Raw genomic sequence first — 13,225 nt, forward strand, 5'->3', positions numbered from 1 at the left:
ATTGCTCCAGTCATCCCATATTCAATCTTGACCTTGGGAGCTGTCTGTTTGGAGTTCACACATCTTCTTTGTGACTGTGTTGATTTCCTCTCGGCACTCAGTTTTCTTCCCAAATTCCAAAAGATACTTGGCTGGACATTTTTTGGCCAATGTATAAACTATATACTGTAAGTGAGTGGTAAAATGTAAAAAAAATTGATGGGAATGTGAGAGTGAATAAAACATGAGGATTGTTATAAATGGGTGATTGATTGTCAATGCAGACTCATTGGACCAAGAGGCCTTTTATCCATTCTACTGTGACTTGAACTGAACCAGTAGGAACTGATAATGTAGTATTTAAATTTGCATTGATATTAATTACTGACTTTTTATTTAAAGATAACTCCTCCTCCATCATTGTCTGAAGCACTGAAAGAACTCTTCAGGCAACAGGAAGTTATTCGAATGAAGCTTCGATTACAGCATAGTATTGAACGGGTACTGTTCTTGTTCTGAAAGGCTCTTGAGCATTAAATGTGTTTAGTATTTTAGAATCTATATAAAGGATGCCCTAGAAATTGTATCCTTAAAATTTAAAACACCTTCTGGAAAACATGGTAACATGGCACCTCTTGCCACAATGTTTTGAATTTTGAACTTGTTAAGTGGGATGAGCTGGAGAACTGTGAATTCAATAAACTGTATTTTTTTTGGTTGGTAGCTGCTTATTTCACTTGTTGATGGACTTTTCTTGTGAGGTTTGAATTAGAATTTATGATTAGAAAACATTTTGGCACACTGCCCTCTACAGGGCATCTACAAATAGTATGAATAAGATGTCTGTCCTTATCCAATCATGTTTACAGAGTCTGCATCAAACAGCTTCTACTTCAAAAGTTAAATAAAAAAGGAGAAAGAAAGATGGACTTGAGAAGTAAAAGAGATTATAATACTATTATATTTTCTTTAATTATAATCAAAAGCAACTCCATACTTATCTTTCAAAGCTAAAAAATTGACAGTAATGTTAATATTTACCATGGTCTTACAATTTACTTACACTGGAATGGACACACCTTGTATTTTTGTATATCAAAGCCTGCAGGTGCTGGAAGTCTGAAATAAGAACAAAAAAATATTGGAAATGTATATTAAGAACAACCAGATAACCAGGGAGAGGGTAGGACTGTTACAGGATAAAGGAGGGAACTTGTGTTTAAGATGTGGCTAAGATCGTAAATGAATACTTTGTGACTTTATTTACCAGAGGAAGGGTGGAAGATGGTGAAATCAGAATGGAGCATGCTAAAATGCTAGGGGCTTTCAAGATTAGAAGAGAGATAGTGGTTAAGTTCCCAAGGCCCAATGAGATGTAATTCAAAATATAGACAGAGGCAAGGGATGGGATGCAGGGACATTGACCAACATCTTTATATCTTCACTGGCCACAATTGTAGTGCCAAAAGACTGGTGTGTAGCTAATTTCCTTTGAGAAAGGAAATAAGGGTAATCCTGGAAATTATAGGCCAGGAAATCTAACATCACTGGTAAAGAAACAAATGAGAAGGATTCTCAGGGATAGGATTTATGAGATTTGGAGGAGCATGGCCTAATTAGGGACGGTCAGTGTGGTTTTATGAGGGACACGTCATGAGTTTTTCCAAGGTGGTGACAAACATGATTGTGGACCTCTGCTGTTTGTTATACATATAAATGATTTGGATGAAATTATGGTAGGTTGTATAGCTAAGTATGTAGATAACACAAATATTGATGTGTTGTAAATTGCTTAGAATATATCCAAACAATACAGCGAGATGTAGATCAGTTGAAGATATGGAGGGAGAAATGGCAGGTGGGGTTTGATCTGAGCACAGGTAAAGAGCTGCACTTTGGCAGATACAACATAAAGGGAGAATACACAGTAGATGGCAGGATCCTCAATGGTATTGATGAGTAAAGGATCTTAGGGTCCAAGTATGTGGCTCCCTAAAAGTGACTACGGGTTGGTAGGTTAGTATAAAGAAAGCATATGGCATGCTTGCTTTCATTAGTCGAGGTATTGTGCTCAAGAATGAGGGAAGTTATGTAACAGCTTTATAAAACTCTAGTTAGGCCATATTTAGAGTATGCTTTCAATTCTAGTTTCCTCATTAAAGAAAGATGGAGGTTCTGGAGGAGGTTTACCAGAATTCCAATCCTGATGAAGGGTCTTGGCCTAAAATGTTTAACTGTTTATTTCCTTCGGATGTTGCCTGGCTTGGAGGACATGTGCCATGAGGAGAGGTTGGACAAGCTGGGGTGGTTTTCCTAAAGCGGCAGAAGCTGGGGGGAGATTTGATAGAGATTTATAAAATTATATGAAGCTAGTATTTTTTCCAGCCTTTTAATACCTCTTACAGGAGGGTATGTATTTTAAGGTGAGAGGAGGAAAGTATGGAGGAGATGTAGAAGGCAAGTTTTATTTTACAGAGTCAAGGGGGCCTGAAATAACACAGCTGGTCTGGTGGTAAGAGTCAGATAGCATAGAAACATTTAAGAGACTTCTATGTTGCACATGAGAATGCAGAGAAGGGAGGGATATGGTCAATGTGCAGGGAAGAGGGATTAGATTAGGAGTCATTGGTTTAATTAGTTTGCCATAATATTGTACCTGTTCTGTGCTCTACTGTTCTATGCATGTTAGGCAGCATCTTTTATAAAACTAACAAGCGTAGCATTGTTTTTCTTAGTTTTTGGTATGTTTTGATTATAAATAACCATGTAAATACGTCCATCATCAGCTGTAAATTTGCCTTTACCAGCTCATTGACAAATGTGTCAGGGACATGCTGATATAGTCAGTGTTTGGCAGAACAGAGAAATTCAGAAAGTAACTTTCTGATGTGATGTCTGTCAAAAATATGTGCCACAGCTTTGATTTCTACCTTGAACGATTATCAGATGGTGTTCAAAAGCACTAAGAATTGACATCACTTTGTTAAAAAGTTGTAAACAAGTTCCTGTTGTTTAATACTGAAAATAGTTGAAATTACATAAACTCCCTTTGATGATCTCTTTGGAGAGACCAACTTGTTTTTTTGTTTTAAAATGTATTCTTTGTATTTCTTTCAGGAAAAGCTTATTATGTCAAATGAGCAAGAGGTTCTAAGAGTACATTACCGTGCAGCAAGGACACTAGCAAATCAAACTTTGCCTTTTAGTGCCTGTACTGTGCTTCTAGATGCAGAAGTTTACAACATGCCTCAGGACCCTCAGGTGAGAAGGAAATTAGACTTTTAAAGATCTACATGGGGAAAACATTATCTTTATATGAATTAGTATTATAAGAGAAATGGGGCTAATCATCTGCCAAGATATGTATAGATCTTTCAATAGATATGACTGTGGTTAGGCTATTCCCAAAAAACAAGGCTGCAAAAGATCCTGCCACTCAAGAGTATTGTCTCTGCATACCCACACTGTGCTCATGGACTCTGCATGATGTTCATTAAGGTTGTACACATTTCTACAGACCTCCCAGCTCAGACTGGCAGATCCATCAGCTGAAGCATTGCAAAGTTAACCAGATGATAGTAAAGCAGAGCCAGTGAAATGAATGTGAGAAATCCAGCCCTGCTGAAGAATCTTGGCCCAAAACATTGAGTGTACGCTTTTCCATAGATGCTGCCTGGCCTGCTGAGTTCCCCCCCAGCATTTTGTGTGTGTTGCTTGAATTTTCCAGCATTTGCAGATTTTCTCTTGTTTGTGAGAATCCATTGCCAGAGAAAGGTTTAATTATTTTACTTCATTAAGCTAATTAGATATGTGCTTTTTAACCTTTCTGTTTTATAATTCTTTTCAAAATTTATATTTTTTGCAAAGTTTTGAGCAATTTTTGAATACTTATGAACATCAAGGACATCTACAAATATTTGTTGATCAGTTTTCAGTGATCTAAGTCTGGGCATGGAATGTCACCTACTGTCAATGCCTTGTCAGCGCAAGTCAGCACCCAGAGAGGTAACATACTAATTAGCTGGGAAACATGGCCTTCCAGTAAGATTGCAATTTCTAGGCTGAAAGTCCAACAAAGGCAACCGGCAATCTCAGGGCAGCAAAAGATTGGCCCCAGTGTTTTGATTAAATGTTCTCTTCTCAAAGTTGTTTCTGAAGTTATAAAATCTTTGCTTCAGGGTGATGAAAACAAAACATCGGTGAGGGATCGATTCAATGCACGCCAGTTTATGTCCTGGTTGCAAGACGTAGATGATAAGTTTGACAAATTGAAGGTAAGCTTCCTTGAGGAAATTTTTAAAATATGGTATAATACATATAAGAATGAAGTACTATAAGCTATTCATAATACTCTAAAGAGAGTAATAAAATTCTGCTTAATAATTTTAGGAGCACCTGACCATGAGAGTTCCATCTGTAAGGTTAGCGCTTCATTTTGAAGGAAAAAGACAAAGGTGAACCTGGAAGCTCCAAAAATATAAGGGCACTCCCCAATTTAGTACATTGAATGTGATGTTGTTCATCTTTCTAGTAATAGGTGATTAGTGTAGATTAGTTAGTAAAAGTTCACAGTTCAGTAATCAGCTCCATCGAAGCTTAACTGTTAGGTTCAACCTCTTTACACATTCTTCCTTTCATGTCCGATGATTCTGGGGGGGAATACAAATGTTTTAAAATCACTCTATAGTTTGAAGTCACTTCAAAAAATGTAGTTGGGACTTCCAGTAAGATGGCAATTGTTTAGTCGCTTCAAACTTTTGCTCCGTTATACTTCCTATCTATGTGTCTCCCTTCTTAAACCTTAGTTAGTTATTTTATTAGTTTTCTTCTATCTGCCTGCGAATACATCTATCTCATAATGGCTACAAAAGGTACTAAAATCGGGAAAAAAGAAACTTCCACGGCTCTGTCGGCTGAGATTCTTGCTATTTTGGAACAGCATCGACAAGATACTTTAACGGATATCAGGACTGAATTTAGAGCTTCTATCAATCGGCTGAAATCAAAATTGGATCAGATTAATGCCAGAGTGGATGACCATGCTGAACATTTATCTCGCATCAACCTAACCTCTGAAGATTTAGAACGCCATGTTCAACATCTCGAAACTTTCTGCTCCAACCTAACAGAGAAGAACAGTAAACTTACTTCCAAAATGGTGGATCTCAAAAATCGGAGCAGATGCTGCAATCTGCGAATTCTCGGTTTGCCAGAGGCCACCGAAAAGGGTTCTTCTGTTGAATTTTTCTCTTCTTTTCTCTGAGAGATTTTCGGGAAAGAATTTCTTCTGACTCCACCTGAGCTAGAAAGGGCTCACAGGATTTATGTTCCTTGCACAATTTTGGGTTCTCGTCCACGGCCAATTATTTTATGCTTTCATCAATACCAGGTGAAAAACCATTTGATTATGGAGGCACGCCGCAGAGGTACTTTTGCTTTTCAAAACTCTAATATTCGTTTTGTGGAAGATAATGCCCCCCAGGTTCTGAAGATGCATGCTGACTTTAAAGGCGTAATGAAAGTGCTTTTCAATCGTGGATTCAAACCTTCTCTTCGTAATCCAGCTGATCTTCGAATTACACTTACTACCGGAGAATATAAGTGGTTTAAATCAGTGAAGGAGGCTGAGTTGTTTGTTGGAAATTTTCCAGCCATCTTGGCTTCTTCAGACCCGGTCTGACTTTCTAAAATGGCCGATAAGTACTTCTTGGAGTAAAGTTCTTTTTTCCAAACTCAGACTCTACTTGAATAATTCAGACATTAACTATTGAGATTCTAAGGGCTCTAGTTCTCTCCCTGGACTTGGTGCGTTTTTTCCTAAATAGATGATTTAAATTTAATGTTTCCCTCCAGTCTTTTAGATCTTACCTGTGTAATTTATTTTACTTCTGAATAACTTTATAGAGAACTACAATTGATCTTAATTTGTTTTGGAGGCTCGGAGTTTTTTTACTAAAGGCCTCCCTGTTGGTTGATTTACTAAAGGCCTCCCTGTTGGTTGGTGGATTCTCCAGTTCCAACACTACTCACTGTTTTTTCTGTTTTCCCTTGTTACTCAGGACATGTCTCTGTCCTGATTCTACTGATTTATGTTTATATTTTTGCTCCCAGACTGTTATTGTACTGTTTGATTTTTTTTTATATGCCTACTACCTTCTATGCACTAACAATTGATAATGGTTAATACACTTAAATTTGTGAGCTGGAATGTAAAGGGATTGAATCATCCTGTTAAAAGAAGGAAGGTCTTCTCTCATATTAAGCAACTCAAAGCTGACATTGCTTTCCTTCAAGAAACTCATATTCGTAGTTTTGATAATTCTTGGCTTTTGTCAAAGTGGGTGGGTCAACATTTTCATTCATCCTTTGCCGCAAAGCTAGGCGGGATTTCCATCCATATCAATTCAAATATTCCTTTTGAACTCCATAATAAGATATCTGATACAAATGGCTGTTTTATTATCGTTTCTGGTAAATTATATAATACTAAGGTTGTAGTAGCAACTTTATGCTCCCGATTTTGATGATGTTAATTTTTTTGAACGTTTTTTCTCCTCACTACCAGATTTAAATTCATATTCTCTTATACTGGGTGGCGACTTTAATTGTTGGTTAGATCCTAATTTGGATCAATCGTCCTCTGTTACTAGATCACCTACTAAATCTGCCTTAGCTATTCACTCTTTTCTTTCTAATTATGGTATCTCAGATATATGGCATTTCCTTCATCCTACTGAGAGAGATTATTCTTTTTTTTTCACGTGTTCACCATACCTTTACTAGAATTGGCTATTTTTTACTTGATAATCAACTTATTTCATTTGTCCGTTCTTGTGATTATCAGAGTATACTGATTTCTGATCATGCTCCAATTACTTTGTCTTTAAATTTTCCAGGTCTCCCTCAGAGTAATAAACACTGGCGTTTTAACCCGACTTTATTATCGGTTAATGAGTTTCTAAAATTTATTAAGGATCAGATAACTTCTTATTTTAACACCAATACATCATCTGAAATGTCATCCCAGATTGTCTGGGATGCCATGAAAGCATATTTGAGGGGTCAAGTAATCTCATATCTAGCAAATCTTAATAGAAAGTCCCGTATATATCGATTAGACCTAATTAATCAGATTAAAGAATTAGATCAATTGTATGCTCAAACTAATAACCCTGAATTATACAAGAAGCGTGTAGAACTTCAAACTAAATTTGATCTTCTGTCTACTCAACCTGTTGAACGCCAACTTCTTGAAAGTAAGAGTCGCTTTTATATTCATGGTGACAAATCTGGTAAATTTCTAGTTAATCAGCTGAGGCGTTCTAAAGCTAAACAAAATATTACAAAGATCCAGAAGGAGAATGGGGATTTTCCATCGGATCACTTAGAAATCAATGACGTAATTAAAAATTTTTACTCTCGGCTTTATTCCTCTGAATTTCTGAATGAGAATATTTCTGTTGATTTTTTTCTTAAATAATCTGAATATTCCTTTGCTTTTATCTGATTTTAAAGCAAAACTTAATGAGCCTATATCATCAGAAGAAATATCTTTTGCAATTTCTGCATTGTCTTCAGGAAAATCTCCTGGACCTGATGGGTTCCCCATAGAATTTTATAAATCATTCTCTTCACTCCTTTCTCCTCAGTTACTCTCAGTACTATCTGACTCGTTTAATTATGGTAAATTGCCACCCTCTTTTAATGAGGCATGTATTATTCTTTTATTAAAAAAGGGTAAAGACCCAACAGAGTGTTCCTCGTTCAGGCCGATCTCTTTGCTTAATGTTGATGTTAAAATCTTGGCCAAAGTTTTGGCTCATAGATTAAAAACTGTTATTCCCTCTATTATTTCTGATGATCAAACTGGTTTTATTCAAAACCGTCTTCCTTTTTTTAAACATACGGCGTTTACTTGACATTTTATATTCACCTTCAACTGGGATCCTGAATGCGTTATTTCTCTCGATGAGGAGAAAGCATTTGATCATATAAAGTGGAACTACCTCTTTGCAGTTTTAGAAAAATTTGACTTTGGTCAAAGTTTTATCTCTTGGATCAAATTGCTGTATCTGTGTCCTACCGCCTCTGTTTTGACTAATTTTCAGCAATCCCAGCTATTTAACCTCAAACATGGCACTCGTCAAGGATGCCCCTTAAGTCCCTTTCTCTTTGATTTGGCTATAGAACCTCTGGCAATAGCATTCCAAAGCTGTCCTGAACTGACTGGGATTTGGAGGGTGGGTGTTGAGCATAAAGTTTCTCTTTATGCTGATGATCTTATTACTTTTTCTTTCAAATCCATCCACATCTTTACCTCCAATGTTTTCACTTCTTGATTAATTTAGCCAGTTTTCTGGCTATAAACTTAATTTACATCAGAGTGAAATTTTCCCAATTAATGAAGAAGCACAAGTATTAGCATTTCGTGACCTCCCCTTTAAAGTAGTTCATAATCAATTTACTTACCTTGGGATTACAGTTACAAGGAAATTTAAGGATCTTTTTCGTGAAAATTTTGCCAATTTTTATATACTACAAAACAGAGTCTGTCACAATGGTCACCTCTATCTATGTCCTTGGTAGGTCATATTAACATTGTTAAAATGTATGTTCTCCCTAAATTTTTATATTTATTTCAATCTATCCCAATTTTTATTCCTAAAACCTTTTTTGATTCCTTGGACTCTATTATTTTGTCATATCTGTGGAAGAATAGGCGTTCTAGAATTAATAAAGTTTATCTTCAAAAATCTAAAAAAGAGGGTGGCATGGCCTTACCTAACTTTCGTTTATACTACTGGGCAGCTAACATATGTTGCACTACCTTTTGGTCTTTTTTTCATAGCCAATCCAAGTGCCCTAATTGGGTGGCAATGGAGTTGAATTCCACTAAAGATCTATCTATTTCTGCACTTCTTGGCTCTGCACTCCCTAGTAGTTTGTCTAGACTAATTGTTAATCCTCTTGTCAGACACACTTTGCGAATATGGGCCCAGTTTGGGAAATTTTATGGTTTTTCCCTTTCTAGTCCTATCTTACATAATCATCTTTTTTTTACCTTCTATGTATGACTCAACATTCCATGATTGGTATAGGAAGGGCATTAGACATTTTGAAGATCTTTTTATCGATAATCGCTTTGCATCCTTTCAACAGCTCTCTGCTAAGTTCAATCTGCCTAATGCACATTTTTTTAGATATCTCTAAATTAGACACTTTATCAATCCTTTAATTCCTAACTTCCCTGAAATGCCCGAGAAAAATGTTATGGATTTATTTCTTGCTATTAATCCACTGGGTAAAGGTTTAATATCATTTATTCATGATAAATTAGCATTCTTACGACATGCTACTGTGGATAAAATTAGAATGGCTTGGGAGCATGATTTAAATATCTCTTTATCTGATGAGATTTGGGACTCGATTCTCAAATTGGTTAATTCAACCTCTCTTTGTGCTCACCATTGCCTTTTACAGTTTAAGATTGTTCATAGAGCCCATATGTCCAAATCTAAATTATCTTGATTTTCCCCTAATGTTAGTCCTCTTTGTGATAAATGCAAAAGGGGCGAGGCTTCTCTTATTCATATGTACTGGTCCTGTCCTAATTTAGAGAAATTTTGGAAAGATGTTTTTATAACTTTATCCTGTATTCTGAATCACCACTTTGAACCTAACCCTTTAATTCTTTAATTGCTCTGTTTGGTTTTTTGGGTGAGACAGATATACATTTGAGTTCGACTAAGTGTTTAATATTATCTTTTGCTTCTCTCCTGGCTAGACATCTAATCCTCCTTAGATGGAGAGATGTTGCCCCGCCCACGCATGTTCAATGGCTTAACGATATTATGTCCTGTTTAGACCTTGAAAAATCCATTATTCAATTCTTAATTCAGATATAAAGTTTCATAAGGTCCGGGGACCTTTTATTGAGTATTTTCAGAACGTTCCTCTTAATTAAGTTTTTTTTCAGTCCCTTACTTTCAGCTCTTTTTTTGGTAGTAGGCATTATTATCTTCTGTTTTCAAGTGTATTTACAGTTTTGGGGGTTTGAATGTCCTGATTTATATTCTCTACATTTTGTCGTGGTTGGTCTGGAGTTTTTTTTTGTTGTGGGGCTTGGGGAGGATACTAACTTTACATGACTTCAATTTGGGTGCTTTCTCAATTATCTTTTTTGTATTGTATTATTATAGTATGCTTATTTTGCACTGTATTTTCTATTTTGGGTTTTTTTTATTTGTAGTGTTGTAGAAAATGCATTAAAAATCAATTAAAAAATGTAGTTAACATTTGATTGTAGAGATTGGACAAATGGATATATGATGCAATTTATTTAGGGATATGACATCTGAAATAATCCAACTAAAAATCTGGAAGTACTGAAATGCACAGCAGCTATTGATAAAATATTATAAACCCCAAAATATTATCCTGATTCTCCACAGAATCCCTCCCCCCATCTCTTGAATATTTCTGGCATTTTCTGCTTTTATTCCAAACTAAAATAATCTTCTCTCTAGAAGTTTGAAAACAAATTGGATAAATAAAGTATTGGGTGAGGTCTTTATTACTGAAAGTAATTTTTATCGTGCAATTAATGTATTTCGTAATTCATTCCAGACATGCCTTCTGATGAGACAACAGCACGAAGCTGCAGCAATGAATGCTGTGCAAAGACTGGAGTGGCAGCTTAAACTACAAGAGCTTGATCCTTCTTCACACAAATCTTTGAGCATCTTTGAAATTCCTGAGTTTTACATCCCACTTGTTGATGTTAATGATGACTTTGATTTAACACCAATATGATTGTGCATCTGTTCAGGAGGTTTTAAGCTAGTGCTTAATGATATAGTTAGTCACTGCTGAATGATACAGGACAGTTACAAATAGGCTTGTGTACTTGGCTTTGGAGCACTTGGAAGAAAAGTGAGGAATTGAGGATATAGGTGTGTGTGGTAAAGAAGGTGCAGTACCATTCCTGCATAATGATGTGAAATTCAGCACTAACGCACTGTGACTTCCCATCACTGTTTACCAGTAACCACTACTGTCTTTCAGTAGTTCAACAGTTGTAGCTGACAAATAGATATTCCCTCTTAATATCTGCCTGTACTTTAAAGTTTACAAAATGGGGGCATTTGCTACATTATGTTCGTACCAGCAGCGCTGGCAGCTGCAAGGTGACGGGGCAAAGATACTCTGTCCCCAAGAAGGAGTTCATGGTACAGTAGAACCTCACCTTTGCACTCATAGCTGGAGTGCTGCCTCATTTAAAATATTATACATTGGCTCCTAATATCTATGCTTTTCACCTTCCAAGTATAGGGATCTGTTTCTGGATAACATTCTAACAAGAACCTAAATCTATCTATCTAAAATACCATTCTCTTCATTACTGTATCTATTCCACTCCATACAAAACAGAAACTACTGCATCAAGAGGCACTTGCTGGTTTTGTCAACGTTTCAAGAATTAATGGTATTTAAAAGAAAAATTCTGTTTACATGTCTGCACTTTTTTAAATTTAATCACCTTATTGTTTTGAGCACTTCAGATTCCTTTCATCAATTTAGTTTAAAAACATTTCACAGGATTCATAAACCTAGTGTTCATCTCTCCAAAGGGTTATATAGATACATCCGAAGAAATCTTGAGCGTGGGAAGTCAAATCTTAATTTGTCTTCCTATGAAATCTCTCATATCACAAGTCTCTGGGAGTAAATGATGTGTTAGAGTATATCTTTGGATCAGCCAGCATTGTTGAGAAGCATCCAGGCTCTTAAATTCAGAGAACTCAAACCAACAAAAATATTAAAATTAAATGGGGCGGTGGTAGGACTGTAGAATCTTTGCAGCCCAGTGGATTATATTGGATGCATCTTTCTTAAGCTTGATTCTCTGAGTATATGTTTATTATTTGTTATGTTCATCAAATCTCTTTGGTGATTGCTTGATAACTTAAAGCAAAACATTCTCCAGTGCTATTCTATATTTTGCTCTGCTGCTGCCAAATTATTCAGTATCACACTGCTTTATCCATGTATCCACAAATTTAGAGCTTCTCTAAGTAGTATTCCACTTTTTTTTTCCCCTCTCCCTCATTTCCATGTGATTCTCATGTGTCCTAACTCTAAGCTACTCTCTGGAGTGTTGTATGCTCTATTACATTTCCACATAAGCAGTTGATCATTATTAAACACACCTTGGGCCTTTTATTCTTTTACTGCCATAAAGAGGCAAGCACTGTACTCTGAATAATTTGAATTTTAAAAAGAATAGACAAATTAGTTTGAAACAAAATTAGTCCCATCATTTTTACTTCAGTTACCAGTTCTGATCCTAGATACTGTACAGAATGTTTTTGTTTTTGGGGATGGGGGGGGGAAATTCTGCACAGATGTATTATTTTGTCTTTTTTTTAAAAAATAAGTTATTTTATACATATCATTGCGCAGATGTAAATAACATTGTATTTAACAATATTGTTTAAAATATGTATAAAGGAAATTATATAGTTATTTTGATTGTATAGCCCATTAATTGTCTAATGTTTCACTGGACCAAAGTTGCAATTGATAGTTGGTTTTATATTGATTGTAATGTGCTGTGGTTTGACCTTGTTTGTTAGGGCATGTGTTTGGTTTGCTTTTTACATTGCAGCAACTGTTCGAGATTACAATTATGATGCAATGCATGTGTTACCAGGCTCTCTTGTGTCCTGTTCTCCTCCTTCCCCTCTCCTCACAACCCGAAGAAAAATCTGCAGCAGAACCTATTTTTTCAGCACAAATGCTTTTTGAATTATAGTTCTAAAAGTGTAAATTGTTTATTTTAATATTTACCTGTTGATTAATATGTAAATACATGTAAATATGTTGTTAAATAAATTTTAATGGTCATGTTAATTAAATAGAGTTGCATCAATGGCTGTTCAAATGGAATGGGATTTGTTTTATTGTCTTTCATTGTCTGCCTTTGAACCACAGATAACATTTCTATTTGTTTTAGTGGGAAGAACACTACTTTTAACTGCACTTAAATTTGGAGAGCTAACATTCATTAATGATCGTCACTTAGGTTTGATGGGCCTAAAAGTATTTTCTTGTGTTGAAGTTTGTTCTGTAATGATAATCTTTACCTAATAAATAAAATTTGTTTTCCATAGAAATTGCATAGAATTTGCATAGAATTTAAGGTAGTAACAGCTATTTGATCCAACTAATGGTGGTATTAGAAACA

At 35.7% G+C, this 13,225-nt stretch overlaps 1 protein-coding gene across 4 annotated transcripts in view; it reads left to right on the top strand.

Annotated features, from left to right (window-relative positions):
* The window catches only part of ankrd12 (ankyrin repeat domain 12), a 204,279-nt gene extending 191,383 nt beyond the window's left edge, over positions 1 to 12,896 (top strand). For all 4 annotated transcript variants that reach the window (XM_059976192.1, XM_059976172.1, XM_059976183.1 and 1 more), the window contains 4 exons: positions 382 to 480; positions 3,097 to 3,240; positions 4,158 to 4,253; positions 10,606 to 12,896. In XM_059976192.1, the coding sequence (XP_059832175.1) occupies positions 382 to 480; positions 3,097 to 3,240; positions 4,158 to 4,253; positions 10,606 to 10,791 (525 nt within the window). In that variant the 3' untranslated portion in view covers positions 10,792 to 12,896. The remainder of the gene's footprint in view (positions 1 to 381; positions 481 to 3,096; positions 3,241 to 4,157; positions 4,254 to 10,605) is intronic.
* Positions 12,897 to 13,225: the final 329 nt, after the last annotated feature.

Source organism: Hypanus sabinus, chromosome 1 (assembly GCF_030144855.1).
Source record: "Hypanus sabinus isolate sHypSab1 chromosome 1, sHypSab1.hap1, whole genome shotgun sequence".
Taxonomy (NCBI): domain Eukaryota; kingdom Metazoa; phylum Chordata; class Chondrichthyes; order Myliobatiformes; family Dasyatidae; genus Hypanus; species Hypanus sabinus.